The 18,053-nt window shown below is 40.1% G+C and overlaps 1 protein-coding gene across 1 annotated transcript in view; it reads right to left on the bottom strand.

The window, feature by feature from the left end:
- Positions 1–7,292: 7,292 nt before the first annotated feature.
- The window catches only part of LOC139550751 (cadherin-6-like), a 32,399-nt gene continuing 21,638 nt past the window's right edge, over positions 7,293–18,053 (bottom strand). The window contains exons 5-12 of the mRNA XM_071361873.1: positions 17,459–17,632; positions 14,845–15,032; positions 14,370–14,626; positions 13,508–13,644; positions 13,203–13,324; positions 12,406–12,523; positions 10,459–10,710; positions 7,293–9,569 (exon numbers count right to left, since the gene is read on the bottom strand). Of these exons, the coding sequence (XP_071217974.1) occupies positions 9,070–9,569; positions 10,459–10,710; positions 12,406–12,523; positions 13,203–13,324; positions 13,508–13,644; positions 14,370–14,626; positions 14,845–15,032; positions 17,459–17,632 (1,748 nt within the window). The 3' untranslated portion in view covers positions 7,293–9,069. The remainder of the gene's footprint in view (positions 9,570–10,458; positions 10,711–12,405; positions 12,524–13,202; positions 13,325–13,507; positions 13,645–14,369; positions 14,627–14,844; positions 15,033–17,458; positions 17,633–18,053) is intronic.

The raw sequence follows: 18,053 nt of genomic DNA, 5'->3' as shown, positions 1-18,053 counted from the left end.
CTCTGCCTTAACAACATGTAAGTGTTCACATCAAACCACAAGGCAATTTGGAGCATATCCTTTCAGTGATACCCATCCGGGATCCGGGATCCTCCTCCTCAAAAAAGCTGACTAGCATAGCCTAGCCTAACGGGACAGGGATATCATATAATATAATTTTCATGAAATCACAAGTCCAATACAGCAAATGAAAGATAAACATCTTGTGAATCCAGCCATCATTTCCGATTTTTAAAATGTTTTACAGCGAAAACACAATATGTATTTATATTAGCTAACCACAATAGCCAAAGCCTCAACCGCATATTTTCACCATGTTTCTACCGCATAGGTAGCTATCACAAAACCGACCAAATAGAGATAAAATTAGTCACTAACCAAGAAACAACTTCATCAGATGACAGTCTTATAATATGTTATACAATACATTTATGTTTTGTTCGAAAATGTGCATATTTGAGGTATAAATCATAGTTTTACATTGCAGCTACCATCAAAAATATCACCAAAGCAGCCAGAATAATTACAGAGAGCAACGTGAAATACCTAAATACTCATCATAAAACATTTATGAAAAATACATGGTGTACAGCAAATGAAAGATAAACATCTTGTGAATCCAGCCAATATTTCCAATTTTTTAAGTGTTTTACAGCGAAAACACAATATAGAATTATATTAGCTTACCACAATAGCCAAACACACAAACGCATTTATTCACCGCAAAAGGTAGCTTTCGGAAAAACCAGCAAAAGATATAAAATTAATCACTAACCTTGAACAAATTCATCAGATGACAGTCTTATAACATCATGTTATACAATACAATTATGTTTTGTTCGAAAATGTGCATATTTAGAGCTACAAATCCTGATTATACATTGTGAATACGTAGCATCGATTCACCAGAATCTCCAGAGATATTTTGGACACTCACCTAATCTGACCAAAGAACTCATCATAAACTTTACATAAAAATACTTGTTGTATGGCAAATGAAAGATACACTGGTTCTTAATGCAACCGCTGTGTTAGATTTTTTAAAATAACTTTACCATAACATACAGCTTGCGTTATTGTGAGACAGCACTCACCAAAACGGCGGAGAATAGGACTCAACAATTTACACAGAAATACGAAATAACATCATAAATGTTTTCTTACTTTTGTTGAGCTTCCATCAGAATGTTGTACAAGGAGTCCTTGGTCCAGAATAAATCGTTGTTTGGTTTTAGAATGTCCATTTCTTCTGTCGAATTCGCGCCACAATGCTAGCCAATGTTACTAACATTCCCACCCTCTCTTGGCGTAAAGAACGGAAAACTCCAAAAGTCCCAATAAACGTTGAGTAAACTGATGAAACTCGGTTGAAAAAAACTACTTTATGATGTTTTTCTAATATGTATCAAATAAAATCAGAGCCGGAGATATTCGCCGTGTAAACCGAACGCTTTTCAGAAGGCAATGTCGAGGTCCTTCTCGCGCCTTGGAAAACTGACAAAATGGCTGACCTGCCACTCCAAAAGCTCTTGTTCGACCTCAGATCAAGCTAAACACCCCATTCCACCTTCCACTGCCTGTTGACATCTAGTGGAAGGCGTATGAAGTGCATGTATATCGATAAATATAAGCCAGTTGAATAGGCAGGCCCTGACACAGAGCCCCATTTTCAGAATTTTCACTTCCTGTCTGGAAGTTTGCTGCCAAATGAGTTCTGTTTTACTCACAGATATAATTCAAACAGTTTTAGAAACTTGAGAGTGTTTTCTATCCAATAGTAATAATAATATGCATATTGTATGATCTAGAATAGAGTACGAGGCCGTTTAAATTGGGCACGATTTCTTCCAAAGTGAAAACAGCGCCCCCCTATTGACAAGAAGATATACCACCAGGTTCCCAGTCAATTCGCACATTTTTCTGGTGGTTGACATGCAGTAATGTTAAATAATAGTGTAATAACCTTTTGATTTTGGGCATGTTGTATTAGTTGTGATAGGCTCACATGTTACTGGACCATACCGCTTTACTTTCACCCCTGGATATGCCACACTTGTCAGGTGGATGGATTATCTTGGCGAAGGAGAAATGCTCACTAACAGGAATGTAAACAAATTTGTGCACAACACTTGAGAGAAATAAGCTTTTTGTGCGGATGGAACATTTCTGGGATCTTTTATTTCAGCTCATGAAACATGGGACCCAAACTTTACATGTTGTGTTTATATTTCCGTTCAGTGTATTTAGGACTAGCTTATTACTAGCCACCAGTGGTGATTTTAGCATGTACATCTTGGTGGGGCAAACACAGCCAATTTGTATAGATGCATGCCAGCAAAGCCACTACACAACATTTTATTATTTCATTATGCCTATGTGGTCCAAAATGGAAGGAAAATACAATCATGAGGATCCACTTTTATAGACAATATACCGAACGCCCCTCGCAATATTAGCTGGAATTACATGGGTCTATTACTGAACTTTTTGTTGAAAAAAACTATTTGAATGGGAAGAGACTATCACTGGCAAACATGGTTACAAACCCAACAACGTCATATAGTATCCCCTCCTCGTGAAGAAAAGCACGAGTAAATTATAATACACAAATTAAGCAAAACAAGGAAATCATTCCAACATTGCCTTCCATGACGAATAAGATACGAGTAAGATAGACCTACTGTATATAAGCAATATAACAATTGAGATGTACAAACTATCACGTAAGGGAACGATGAGCGGATAAGAGGCAAGCCGTAATTTAAGACATTAATGAGCGAGTAGTCGATATAACCATATCTTCAGCACTTTTGAAATGCACAGCGACAGAATTCAGAACATGGGCCGTTCCTATCTTCTTCTTAATAGAGGGCGCTATTTTCACTTTGGGAAAAAATAGTGCCCAAATTAAACGGCCTCGTACTCTGTTCTAGATCATATGATATGCATATTATTATTACTATTGGATAGAAAACACTCTGAAGTTTCTAAAACTGTTTGAATTATATCTGTGAGTAAAACAGAACTCATTTGGCAGGCAAAGTTCCAAACAGGAAGTGAAAATTCTGAAATGGGTCTCTCTGACAGGCCTCGCCTATTCAATTGCCTTGTATTTATGGATATGTATGCACTTCATACGCCTTCCACTAGATGTCAACAGGCAGTAGAACGTTGAAGGAGGTGTCTAGCCTGATGTGGAACCGAATGAGAGCTTTTGGAGTGACAGGTCAGCCATATTGGCAGTATTTTGCTGCGCACCTGGGTGCACCATATCGTTGTCTGCAATGCCTTAGGTAGAAACGAAGAAATGCTCCGTCTGGGACGTTATTGGATACATACGAGAAAAACATCCTAAAGATGGATTCTCAACTGAGTTTGACCAGTTTATTCGACTTTTATTATGACTTTTTGAATTTTTCGTTCCATGCGTCAAACTTTCATGGACACGTGAGCTCCACTATGCTAGCCAAAGTTGTTAATTCGACAGAAGAAATGGACATTCTAAAACAAAACAACGATTTATTGTGGAACTAGGACTCCTTGCACTGCATTCTGATGAAAGATCATCAAAGGTAAGGGAATATTTATGATGGTATTTCGTATTTTTGTGGACTCTTTGGACTCCAACATGGCGGAGAATGGCTGAGCACTGTCTCAGATTATTGTATGCTGTGCTTTTTACTAAAGTTATTTTTTTTAAATCTAACACAGCGGTTGCAATAAGAACCAGTGTATCTTTAATTATATGTCCAACATGTATTTTTGAGCAAAGTTTATGATGAGTTTTTCTGTTAGATTACGTGACTCTCTAAAATTTCTCCGGACAATTTGGAGCATTTTTGCGCCATGTTCACAATGTAAAACCAGGATTTGTAGCTATAAATATGCACATTTTCGAACAAAACATAAATGTATTGTATAACATGAGGTTATAAGACTGTCATCTGATGAAGTTGTTCAAAGGTTAGTGATTATTTTTTATCTCTATTTGTGGGTTTTGTGAAAGCTATCTTTGCTGTGAAAAAATTGCTGTGTTTTTTTGGATATGGTGGTGAGCTAACATAAATATATGTTGTGTTTTCGCTGTAAAACTTTAAAAAAAATGTTGGCTGGATTCACAAGATGTTTATCTTTCATTTGCTGTATTGGACTTGTGATTTCATGAAATGATATTATATGATATCCCTGTGGCGCAAGGCTAGTCAGCTTTTCTGATGAGGAGGATCCCGGATCCGGGAGGGTGATTAAGTAGAGGTTATAGCATTCTCCCTGTACACCAAGTCAGAAACGTAGGATACAGTTGAAGTCTGAAGTTTACATATACTTAGGTTGGAGTCATTAAAACTTGTTTTTCAACCACTCCACAAATTTCATGTTAACAAACTATAGTTTTGGCAAGTCGGTTAGGACATCTACTTTGTGCATGACACAAGTCATTTTTCCAACAATTGTTTACAGACAGATTATTTCACTTATAATTCACTGTATCACAATTCCAGTGGGTCAGAAGTTTACATACACTAAGTTGACTGTGCCTTTAAAACTTCTCTAGGATAGGGGGCAGCATTTTCACGTTTGGATGAAAAGCATACCCAAATTCAACTGCCAGCTACCCAGAAGATAAGATATGCATATTATTAGTAGATTTGGACAGACAACACTCTGAAGTTTCTAAAACTATTTGAATCATGTCTGTGAGTATAACAGAACTTATTTAGCAGGCGAAACCCCAAGAACAAACCATTCAGATTCTTTTTTTTTGAGGTCACTCTCTTTTCAATGGAGTTTCATTGGGAATCAGGATTTATAATTGACCTTCTTGCAGTTCCTACCGCTTCCACTGGATGTCAACAGTCTTTAGAAATTGGTTGAGGTTTTTTCCTTTGTGTAATGAAGAAGTACAGCCATCCAGAACGAGGGTCACTTAAAGTGTACTGTTTGTGAGAGGCGCGTGACCAGATGTCACGCCCTGACCTCCTTTTTTATGTCTCTATTTTGGTTTGGTCACATTCTTAAAATAAAGTGGTGATCCTAACTGACCTAAAACAGGGCATTTTTACTAGGATTAAATGTCAGGAATTGTGAAAAACTGAGTTTAAATGTATTTGGCTAAGGTGTATGTAAACTTCAGACTTCAACTGTAGGTGTTCCTTTTGTACAGGTGGGAAAAGGCAGCGTGGAGTGCGATTGAGATTGCATCATCTGTGGATCTGTTTGGGCAGTATGCTGTGAGACATGCCCAGCCTTTCAAAGCACTTCATGGCTACCGATGTGAGTGCTACAGGGCTGTAGTCATTTAGGCAGGTTACCTTCGCTTTCTTGGACACAGGGACTGTCATCTGAGGGCATAGCGGGATTTCTCATAAGCTCCGGATTAGGTTTCCGCTCCTTGAAAGCGGCAGCTCTAGCCTTTAGTTCGGTAAGGATGTTGCCTGCAACCCATGGCTTCTGGTTGGGATATGTACGTACTGTCACCGTGGGGACTTACTGATGAAGCTGGTGAGTGAGGTGGTAAACTCCTCAATGCCATTGGATGAATCCTGGAACATATTCTATTCTGTGCTAGCAAAACAGTCCTGTAGTGTAGCATCCGTGTCATCTGATCACTTCTGTATTGAGCGAGTCACTGGTACTTCCGCTTTAGTTTTTGCCTGTAAGCAAGAATCAAGAGGATAGAATTATGGTCAGATTTGCCAAATGGAGGGCGAGGGAGAGCTTTGTATGCGTCTCTGTGCGTGGAGTGAAGGTGGTCTAGTTTTTTTCCTCTGGTTGCACACGTGACATGCTGGTAGAAATTAGGTAAAACAGATTTAGGTTTGCCTGCATTTAAGTTCCCGGCCACTAGGAGAAATATATTTAAAAATAATAGATGAACACTCTCTTGGTAGATAGTGTGGTCTACAGCTTGTCATGAGGTACTCTACCACAGGCGAGCAATACCTCGAGACTTCCTTAATAATAGACATTGTGCACCAGCTATTAATGACAAATATTTTGTCCGCAAATAAGTATATGGCATTAATTGCATCTATAGATATCTAGTCGTTGAAATAAAAACAACATAGCCAAGGTGATTCTCTACATAAAAAAAGAGGTATAGAGCTATAATGCCAGTGAGATTAAATGCATTCAGGTCACAAATCAGGCATGAGAGAGAGAGAGGGAGGGCTGTTCAGCCTCACATGACAGTCCCATTAAAGATTAACAGAGAAGAAATGTCTAGGCCTAATGGAAGCTGGCCTGGCCTGGAGAGTTACGTCTCTTAGCACTCATGCTGCTGCTGATGTGATATGTTGGCAAGAGTTTATGTTTTTTTGGCCAGCTCATTGTGTTGCATGGTATTTAGCTGGTGGAAACTCATGTGTCTCTCCTTTTAGTTCCTGGTAGGTGTTGCAAATGCCTGGAGCTTCTATCGACTTGTAGGGAAGGGGGTTTAAAACATGTTCATTAAAGCATCACACAACATGTATGACGACAACGGTTGGCTTCTTTGTAGAATTGCTGATGCCATTGACCTGTCATGTTATCTCCAACTGTTCTGTCATTTTGGTGAAAAACCAAATGAATGACAACAAACAACAATGATTAAAACATGAGCAGCTAGGCTAAATGTTAATATAAGGTTCTTGGTTGAATACAAGTATCCTTTAATCCCTTGGGATGTTTTCAACAATGGAACTGGGTGGCTAACTTCCACAGGTACCATTTTCAGCATTGGCTGCTCATCTACGATTGTATGAGGCAAACTTAGCCACCACCATCAGATGAGATGCTAGCACACATACTTACAGATGGGGAGAGAGAGGCCTGGTACGAGTCAATTAGCAAAGGCATTGTCTTAAATGTCACCATCTGCCTAACATCTGATCTGCTAAACCAATATCAACTTAGAAATGAATCCCCTCTCTCTAAATCAGGTTTCCAGTCCTGAGAGATCTCCAGATCTCAATCACAGATTGTCCTAATTAGGTAATGCTGGGAGAGAACCAGAGTGAGTCATGTGGCATGCGTACAGTAAAGTAGGCTATTGGTACTGAAATGTAGCCAGTCTGAGAAAGATGTCAGTGACCAGTTTGTGTGATGCTACAGTAGTATTGTAGCTGAGTTGATTAAATTAGACGCAATGGGAAAGGAACACTGCGACTACCTAGCTCTCCAACCAAGTTGGATGAGTTGAGGAGCAAACTACATCGAAGAAATTCAGCAGGTCTTGGATGACCAGAAGCAGTTTTTTTAATGAACTTCCACTGTCCTCCAAGAGTTGCTGAATTTCAAATGTAATTCGATGAGCATTTCTTTTGTGGTTTACTGGAAAAGTTTATTATGGTAAAATTTGACAATTGTTAATACATCATAGTATGACATGTACTGTAGCCTGTAGTGTCCACATTTAGTTGTACAACTCCAAAAGACATCAAAAACAGCGATATTGGTTGGATGCTTGTGTTTCAACAATATTAATTCGGCATGTGTCCTATATATTTTTGGTACAAAGAAAATCACAACATAAAAAGCAAAGTAGTACATCATGAACATCAGCTATGCTCCCAAATCACTGCCACAAAGCACAGTTTCAACCACAGTATATACCATTATTTAGTCAAACAATTTTACAGAGAAAAGTTTGATGTCAAATCAGAATGATGTACCCAAATACCCAACACATCATTATCCACAAACACTTTCAAAGTCGAAGCGCAGATCAGTTGTAATTGATCCTTTGGATCCCGTCTCAACTTCTTTAATTATAAAGTTGTTTTGGAGTGATTGCTTATGTTCGCTTAGCTACTAAGTATGATATGAGTTCAGAGAGTGAAAAGCATTATCATCCAATGTTGTCAGAGAGAGAACAGAACAATTAGCAAACACATGGCTGAATGAAATATTTACTTCAGATGCTTTCTATAGTTTTGGTTCATTTCAAGGATGTTAGGTAATTCTTCATGTAAATGCTTTCTCTCTGTAAAGTATAAGCTGTACTTTGAACATGGAGAGTTAAAATGTCTGTTTTTCTAAGCCAATCTCCTTCTCTGGTGGTATGCTCATTCACCTTGTAGGCTTTTTGTGCAGAATTGATGTAAGTAAGACATATGTGTATATATATATCGCTGCGCCCATAAACATGTCTAATATGACCATTATTGATTTGTGATGGATTATGTCGATGTTGTCAGGTGTTGCTGAAATTGGCTGTAAATCTTAGAGCATCAAACCTCATCTCCATCCATTTCTTCATTCATCATCAGGTGCAGAGATACACACATACAGTCCTTGTATCAAATCATGTCTTCAGAGAGTTCCTCTTGGATACAATTCCAAAAAATGGACGGATCACATAATAAATTGTTGGCGAAATAAACAAACAACTTCTAATTGGAATAGTGAACTTTCTGTGCATCAGAAGGCTTGATAGGGGAATGGAGTAAGTACAGAGTGGCTGCCCAAGTTCCGTAAACTTTCACGAAGCAATGTTTTATTTTGGTCCTGGGCTTTCCTGCCATTTAAAGTATTTGGCCATTTTAAAATAAGGTACGAAGAATTACCTAAAGAGTTGTTCAATTCCAGTTCCTTGTTCCTGGAAAAGCAAAGTTCAATTTCACTAAAACACTCAAATATACAAAGTACAACATACTGCACTTCAGTAACAGTACAGAGAAACTATAGGAGATATCTCTCAAGAATACACAGAAATATTCAGAGAAATGTGTAATCCCTTCCAATGCAGCATATAGATACAGATGTAACCAGAAAATAAAAATAAATGTATATATTTATAGTTTATTTTGACATTGAACTCAGGATCATTAACTGAAGTTCACCTTCTCTGGAAAAGTTGGCCTTGCACTAAAATAGTAAAAAAAAGAATCCACACAGCTGCACAGTCTCTATCTGGTCTGGCCATCAGAAAGAGCTATGGCCTATAGTTGCGTTGGAAGAAATAAAAGGGCACTTTGTAAAAAACTCGGGCTGCAACATTTGTCCTCATTTTTTGAGAAGAGAGATTACAGTCAGTTATAGCTCATAGTTCATCCTCCTAGCTCCGGCCCCAGAAACAGGTCAGGTAGTGTGTTAGGAGTCACAGTCGCTGTCCTCAGCCCCGTACATGTCAGCCAGTTTCCTGAAGCGGGGCCCCCAGTCACTGAGGTAGTTGTAGTCCTGGTCCCCTTCAGAGGAAGCTGACCCCAGGGAGCTGAGAGACTCAGCCACTGAACCGGTTCCCTCGTAGGCATATGTGGCCAGAGAGTCATAAGGGGGGGCGGTGGGGTTATTGTCGTTATCCTGCACCCGTTGGTTTATGAAGTCCCGGACATCGGCGTTGTCCCGCGATGGAATGGCTGTCCGTCTGAGAGGGGGGTACAGAGTGTCCGAGGGGATGATGTCCCGCCTCTGCTTGCTCTCCTCGATGGCCTCGGGGTTACGCAGAGCCCCGATGTCGAAGGCTTGGGTGTCCTCCTCTCCGCCCCCCTCGTCGTTATAGCTGACCACGTTGTCTCGCACGTCCTCTTTAGAGATGATCAGAGGCTCCTTTTTCTTCTGCTTCTTCAGTGCCGCAAACAGAACTACGATCACTGAGAAACAGAGAGGGAGAGAGAGACAGAGAGAGGGAGGAAGGGAGAGAGCGACGGAGATAGAGACAGATAGGGAGAGAGTGACAGAAGTAGACACAGAGAGAGAGACACAGAGAGATGGAGAGAGAGAGCGAGGCAGCGTTAGCAAGAGGTTTGCTGTTCAGGGCTGGTTGATTTCATCTTATCTCGCTGCTCATGCTGCAGTGAACACAGCATTAGAACAAGGGCTGCTTCATGCAGCCCAGTACTACAGCGCAGTAACAATTTAGAAACGACTGCAGTTGAGATGCTGAAAAATGTTTTAATTTTAACATCGCAATGAGATTGCAACTAGTAACTTATAAATAACCAGGAAATGGTACCACATTAAATAAATACCTTTCCAATATATGTAGTTAATGGTGCTGAAGTAATATATTGGGGTAATCGCATGACATTATTTTTCATTAAAGTAACTCCTGGTGTATCAGGGGTTATTTTTACTGCCTGTCTACTATCCTGCCTACAATCTGAATCCCGTTGGACTTGTTGTGATCCTCCATAAATAACACGTTTACATTGCACAGCCAAGAGTGAAATAGGCTGGGGAATTTAGGGCATTCTTAGAGGTGCCTGTGTGTGTGTGCGTACTCATATGTGTACACATTCAGGTGATATACAGAGGGGTCAAATTGAACATCTAAAATATAGCAACTACACTAGAACCTGTGGAATTTCTTATTAAAGAGAGAAATTTTACATACTGTACATTAATGTGAATGATTAAATTGGAGATGGAGATGGTCAGAGCCAGACAGACGAATAAGACGGCTATAGTCAATGAGGACTCAAACAATATACTGTACTCACACAGCCAGCCAGAAAGACAAAAACAGACAGCTATACTCACTGAGGAGGATGATGACACACAGCAGGATAGCCACCAGGGCCCCGGTGCTGAGTCCAGCTGAGCTGGTCTGGGCCTCGGCGTTGCACAGCTCCATGTTGCCCTCGCGGTCGCAGGTGCACACGCGCACCGTCAGCGTCCCCGTGCTGCTCTGCATGGGGAAGTCCCCGTCTGTGATCACCACAGGAACCAGGTAGACGCTCTTGTGCAGTCGGCTGTAGCTGGAGCGCCGGGTTAGGACGCCAGCTGTGTTATCTAGAGGGAAACAACATACATTTAACACACATGTTAAAGACTGATGTAACAGCCACATTATAGTGTGTTATATGGCTATGAAGGGTGACTGATAGCACATAGACTGCAGAATTGCCTTCCAGCCTGGTTCATTGGATTCATTGGAATAACCATAAGGTGCCATAATCATGTATGCAATTAGGCATTATAATATATTTACAATAATGTCAAATCAAATTGTATTTTCACATGCTTCGTAGATCACAGGTGTAGACTAACAGTGAAATGCTTACTTACAGGTCCATTTCCAACAATGCGGAGTGAAAGATAAGATAAAACATTTAATAGAAAATATAAATAGTATAAAAAATATAAATAATCAGGTGTTGACTGTGTATGATAGAGACCCAAACATAATATCAGGTGTTGACTGTGTATGATAGACACCCAAACATAATATCAGGTGTTGACTGTGTATGATAGAGACCCAAACATAATATCAGGTGTTGACTGTGTATGATAGACACCCAAACATAATATCAGGTGTTGACTGTGTATGATAGAGACCTAAGCATAATAGCAGGTGTTGACTGTGTATGATAGAGACCCAAACATAATATCAGGTGTTGACTGTGTATGATAGAGACCTAAGCATAATATCAGGTGTTGACTGTGTATGATAGAGACCCAAACATAATATCAGGTGTTGACTGTGTATGATAGAGACCCAAACATAATATCAGGTGTTGACTGTGTATGATAGAGACCCAAACATAATATCAGGTGTTGACTGTGTATGATAGAGACCCAAACATAATATCAGGTGTTGACTGTGTATGATAGAGACCCAAACATAATATCAGGTGTTGACTGTAAATGATAGAGACCCAAATATAATATCAGGTGTTGACTGTGTATGATAGAGACCTAAGCATAATATCAGGAGTTGACTGAGTATGATAAAGACCCAATCATAATATCAGGTGTTGACTGTGTATGATAGACACCCAAACATAATATCAGGTGTTGACTGTGTATGATAGACACCCAAACATAATATCAGGTGTTGACTGTGTATGATAGAGACCCAAACATAATATCAGGTGTTGACTGTGTATGATAGACATCCAAACATAATATCAGGTGTTGACTGTGTATGATAGAGACCCAAACATAATACCAGGTGTTGACTGTATATGATAGAGACCCAAACATAATAGCAGGTGTTGACTGTGTATGATAGAGACCTAAGCATAATATCAGGGGTTGACTGTGTATGATAGAGACCTAAGCATAATATCAGGTGTTGACTGTGTATGATAGACACCCAAACATAATATCAGGTGTTGACTGTGTGTGATAGAGACCCAAACATAATATCAGGTGTTGACTGTGTATGATAGAGACCTAAGCATAATATCAGGTGTTGACTGTGTACGATAGAGACCTAAGCATAATATCAGGTGTTGACTGTGTATGATAGACACCCAAACATAATATCAGGTGTTGACTGTGTATGATAGAGACCTAAGCATAATATCAGGTGTTGACTGTGTATGATAGACACCCAAACATAATATCAGGTGTTGACTGTGTATGACAGAGACCCAAACATAATATCAGGTGTTGACTGTGTATGACAGAGACCCAAACATAATATCAGGTGTTAACTGTGTATGATAGACACCCAACGAGATCCTACAGTACAGTACTCACCTCCATTGTCTCTGACTGTGAAGTTGCCTCTGTAAGCTAACTCCGTAGCTAGACTGAAGAAGAACTTGTGTCCACCTGCAGGGTCATCTGCATCCACCGCACTCACCGTCTGGATCTTCTGTTTACAGGATAAACAAAAACGGATTCATATTTAAAAAATAATATGTGTGCTGTCAGATAGCAATTCATATAGTAAGGTATTCTTTGGTTTTCCAGGCTTGCGATATTGACGAAAATTGGAGGCTAAACTTGTGGGCTAGAGACCATGCATATAGACATAATAGATTGATATGTTTATTTAATTAATGACAAAAATAAATAACCATTTTGGAAAATCCATTGTAGATGATTGTATTGACTTCTCTCATGGGACATTGCATGGTAAACAGGAGGGCAGCAAACACAAACACAGAAGAACCAAGGATGGGCCTCTGAATTAATTATGAATAATGACAGAGGGATGAAGGAGGGATAAAAGGAGAAGGAGTAGAGGAATAGACATGTGGTGGGCACCTATTGAAACATGTCCTTGATGTGTGACAGCTACTGTCACCTGCCATGACAGATCATCTCATCAGCTGCCACAGAAAGTAGACCCTGGAGACCAATCACTTCCCCAGAGGAATACAGCACTCATCACAATGCTTTATCCTCATTTGTGGTATTCTTGGGCATATAGCCTATTGTAGAACCTCTAGTTGTCACAATGATATCGAGTAATTATAGCAATGAGAATAATGAATTCATGTCAAACACTATCTATCATGGGACCTAAGTGGAGGATCTGCGTTCCGTACCTGTCCAGCCTTGGTCTTTTCACAAACAAATGTCTCGTAGAAAGAGGCAAATGTTGGTGCGTTGTCGTTGACATCTAGAAGACGGATATAAACAGGCCCCCGACTGGTCTGCAGAGGTTTGTCTGTAAAGGAAACATACACATAAAAAACTATTATGAATAATAACAGTAATAAATAATTATATGATATTTGTGTTTTTATGTTTCAAAACAGGGCAGAATATAATAATTGAACTCCATAGCCTTTTTAGAATTGTTTGTATTGTGAATTCATGTGCATGATAAAGTTGCCTGAGAAAGACTTACTGAACTCAGTTGCGATAACAGAAATGTTGTGCCAGGCAGCTTCTTCTCGGTCGAGAGGTCTTGTGATGAATATAGACCCATTCCCAGAATGCACGTTAAAAATCCGGTCCAGATCTGTGCGACGATCAATGGAGTACCTGTACGATAGATACACAAAATTTAAGACAATGATTGAAAGCATGGAGGTTTGTCAAATATTAGAGAGGGTTTACTACAGGCTTTTAAAACAATACACTTCTATTTTCTACCACTCACCAACATCTCCTACTGTACTTGACACCCCCTTTTCACTCAATAAGTTGAATACTTTTTCAGTCCACTCATTCTCTGCCCTCTCTGTATGATAACAGCAGTTGATTCTGAATACTGCACGCCCGGAGGATCTGCCCTGAACAGACTTATATCACTCTATTTTAATACCTGTACTGATGAGGGAACAGCTCTGAACAGTGGCACCGACCAGACCAGCCCTAACAGTTTCATCATCCAGCAGATTACGCAATGATCCTGTTATTTGTTCAAACTAGATGCCCTTTCAGTGTATTTCCATGAGGAGTGGTAATTAAGGGACTTTGGACATTGAGAAGAACTCACTAAAAAGATTGTGTGTGGAGATGGTGCAGAACACACACCTTGTGCTTTGCTTATTATGGACACGACTTCTTCTAGACTCCCAAATTAATGAGATGACCTATTCAACTCTAATCATTCTACAGTTTCAAAACTACTGTAACATAACCTTTAACATCCATCAAATTACCCATGATACAAATGACTATAACCAAGCTCTCCATTACCTGTGGGTGGTAGGTAGAAATGAGTGGGCGGGCTGGAGGGAAAGCAAAGCAGTGCTCTAACTAACCTGACAGGGCTGTTGTATCCATCCGGGTCCATGGCCCTGACAGACCCTACTGCACTACCCACGGCTGCATCCTCCTTCACCTCCATCACGTAGCTGGCTCTCTCAAACAGAGGAGGCTCATCCACATCCTCTATGCCGATCCTGACTGTGGCCATGTCCTTGGTGGGTAGGTACCCCAGGAAACGAGTGTCCAAGATCTGAGTGTTCTGTACCTGGATCTCCAGTGTGTAGGATCGGGTCTTTTCATAGTCCAATGGCTGCAAGGACAGGGATACAGTGACAATAGAACATGGTAGGGGAGTCATATTCTGCACTGATGCAGTACGGTTATGTTTTGAAGTATGTACTTATCATACAATAACAGATACAGTAATAGAGTTTCTGATGGTCTGATGACCTTAGGTCTAACAAAGCAGGCACTATAGTTATGGGTGACTATACAGTAGATGTAATTTACAGGAGTAATGGCTGTTACCTTTCCAACAGTAATGATGCCTTCCTGTGAGTCTTTGTCTGTGATGACATCGAACATGTCCAATCCGTCCCCGCCGACAACGTTGTAGAACATCTCTGCATTCTTCCCAAGGTCTTTATCCACTGCTTTGATTCTGCCAACAGGAGTTCCAGCTTTCATGGATTCTGGAACGCTGAACTGATATATGCCTGGAACACGAACATAAACAGACACACGTGTAAATCAAGAATGTTCTGTATGAACCTGAGATCTACAGAACTTCACATTGGAATATCGGCAACATTCACCACGATTTCACACCACTCAAAATGGCTCCGTAATTATGTTGGTGAGAAGAAGAAAAGTGTGTTAACGAAACAGAACCAGAATGGCCTGGAACCATGAGACAGAATTGCATAAGCTTGTCAGAAACAGAAGAGATTGTTGGTCTTCCTCTGGTATGGAGACTGAGTGATTTACTGTGCCAGCTCCTCATCCACACATCTATGTTTCTGACACTAACACATTTGCCTTCAGAAAGTATTCACACCCCCTGATTTTTTCCATATTTTGTTGAGTTGAAATTTAAATTGATTTAATTGTCATTTGATTGTCAACGATCTACACAAAATACTCTGTAAAATCAAAGTAAAAAATTATTGGAAGTCAAATATTAATGAAAAGAAGAACAAAAAATTGATTTGAAAAGTATTTAACCCACTGAGTCAATACATGTTAGAATCACCTTTGGCAGCGATTGTGTATTTTTCTGGGTAAGTCTTTAAGAGCTTTTTGCAAACATGGATTGTATAATATTTGCCCATTATTCTTTTTGAAATTCTTCAAGCTCTGTCAAGTTGGTTGTTGATTATTGCTAGACAGCCATTTTCAGGTCTTGCCATATAGTGCATTCGGAAAGTATTCAGACTTATTGACTTTTTCCACATTTTGTTACGTTACAGCCTTATTCTAAAATTGATAAAACAATTTTTTCCCCTCATCAATCTACACACAATACCACATAACGACAAAGCAAAAACAGGTTTTTAGAAATTTTTGCAAAATGATTAACAATAAGAAACAGAAATACCTGATTTACATAAGTATTCAGACCCTTTGCCATGAGACTCAAAATTGAGCTCAGGTGCACCCTGTTTCCATTGATCATCCTTGAGATGTTTCTACAACTTGATTGGAGTCCACCTGTGGTAATTTCAATTGATTGGACATTATTTGGAAAGGCACACACCTGTCTTCTTAGAGCTTGCCGTCCAGCCAAACTGAGCAATCGGGGGAGAAGGGCCATGGTCAGGGAAGTGACCAAGAACCCAATGGTCACTCTGACAGAGCTCTAGAGTTCCTCTGTAGAGATGGGAGAATCTTCCAGAAGGACAACCATCTCTGCAGCACTCCACCAATCAGGCTTTTATGTTAGAGTGGCCAGAAGGAAGCCACTCCTCAGTAAAAGGCATATGACAGCCCGCTTGGAGTTTTCCAAAATAGGACCTAAAGGACTCTGACCTGGAGAAACAAGATTCTCTGGTCTGATGAAACCAAGATTGAACTCTTCGGCCTGAATGCCAAGCGTCACATCTGGAGGAAACCTGGCACCATCCCTACGGTGAAGCATGGTGTTGGCAGCATCATGCTGTGGGGATGTTTTTCAGGAGTCTAGTCTGGAAGTCTGGGAGTCTAGTCAGGATTGAGGGAAAGGTGAAAGGAGCAAAGTACACAGAGATCCTTGATGAGATGCCTGCTCCAGAGCACTCAGGACCTCAGACTGGGGTGAAGGTTCACCTGTTATGAAGTCACCATTGGCCTCATGGTGAAATCCCTGAGCATTTTCGTTCCTCTCCTTCAACTGAGTTTGGAAGGACGCCTATATCTTTGTAGTGACTGGGTGTATTGATACACCATCCAAAGTGTAATTAAGAACTTCACCATGCTCAAAAGGATATTCAATGTCTCTTTTCTTTTACCAATAGCTGCCCTTCTTTGCGAGGCATTGGAAAACCCCCCTGGTCTTTGTGGTTGAATCTGTGCTTGAAATTCACTGCTTGACTGAGGGACCTTACAGATAATTGTATGTGTGGGGTACAGAGTTTTGGTAGTCATTCAAAAAACATGTTAAACACCATTAGTGCATTTTTACTCCAGAACATAATTTGTTTTTTTTAAATGGAGAAATACTACACCAAACATCTTAGTCAGATGTAAAATTGAGCAACTAAGATCTACTCTGCAAAAGTGTCAAAATGAATGACAGATTTCTTGAGTTATCTTAGATTAATTCTATTTTGAGGAAGCGTATACTGGCTACGGCGTCTCAAAATTGACAAACAGTACTATTGACGCTTTTTTCTCGTTTTTCAAGCAAAGGTCTTTTAAGTGAGTATGCGAGCACACTGGTTCGGTTCGGCTAGCAGAGTTCAGCAAGGCGCCAGCCGAACTGTATGAGTGTATGAGTGCTGACGCCACTCATACACACAGCACAATGACACGGTTAAAAAAATTATTCTTGTTACCAACATGTTACTCACTGACACTACCACTAATACTAGGACTACTATGAATGCCATTACTAATTACTACTTCAAGCACCAGTATAATACCAGTCACAGTACTCAGTACTCACTCTGGGAGAAGCGTGGGGGGTTGTCGTTGACGTCTGTCAGGGTGATATTGACCGTGGTGGTCCCGGTTAAGCCGCCCCTCTGGCCCGCCATGTCCTTGGCCTCAATCACTACCTGGTAGTGTTCCCGCTTCTCCCGGTCCATCTCTCCAGGCCCCAGGGCTGTCCGGATTATGCCTGAGGACAAACCAGAGGAACACAATATTAATGTGTCATATAATATAATGAGATGTATTGTTAATTAGCTAGCTAAGCACGTTTCTCCTTCTCTGGTCCTGTAGGTCTGTAGGGATTGCTCATGGAGCCACCATGTCAAACAGATTTAAGTGATACGGTATAGTTTGAGAATGATCTAATATATGTAGGTGTCCTTGATTTAACTAATGTTTCAGCAAATATTATAGTTATAATTACCAATGGGAGTAATGTAACTAATGTTTATGACTGGTATAAGAGAGAAGCACCTCCTGCAAAGAAATGGTCACCACATCAGAAAATAAAACAGTTTCACATTGCTAAGACCTCATGGTAGGATTTAACAAGAAACATTTACTACTGTATGTACAGTTGAAGTTGGAAGTTTGCATATACCTTAGCC

Source organism: Salvelinus alpinus, chromosome 23, assembly GCF_045679555.1.
Source record: "Salvelinus alpinus chromosome 23, SLU_Salpinus.1, whole genome shotgun sequence".
NCBI classification, from domain to species: Eukaryota; Metazoa; Chordata; class Actinopteri; order Salmoniformes; family Salmonidae; genus Salvelinus; species Salvelinus alpinus.
Note: the sequence above shows the minus strand (reverse complement) of the source record. Positions and strands in the feature narration are given on the sequence as shown.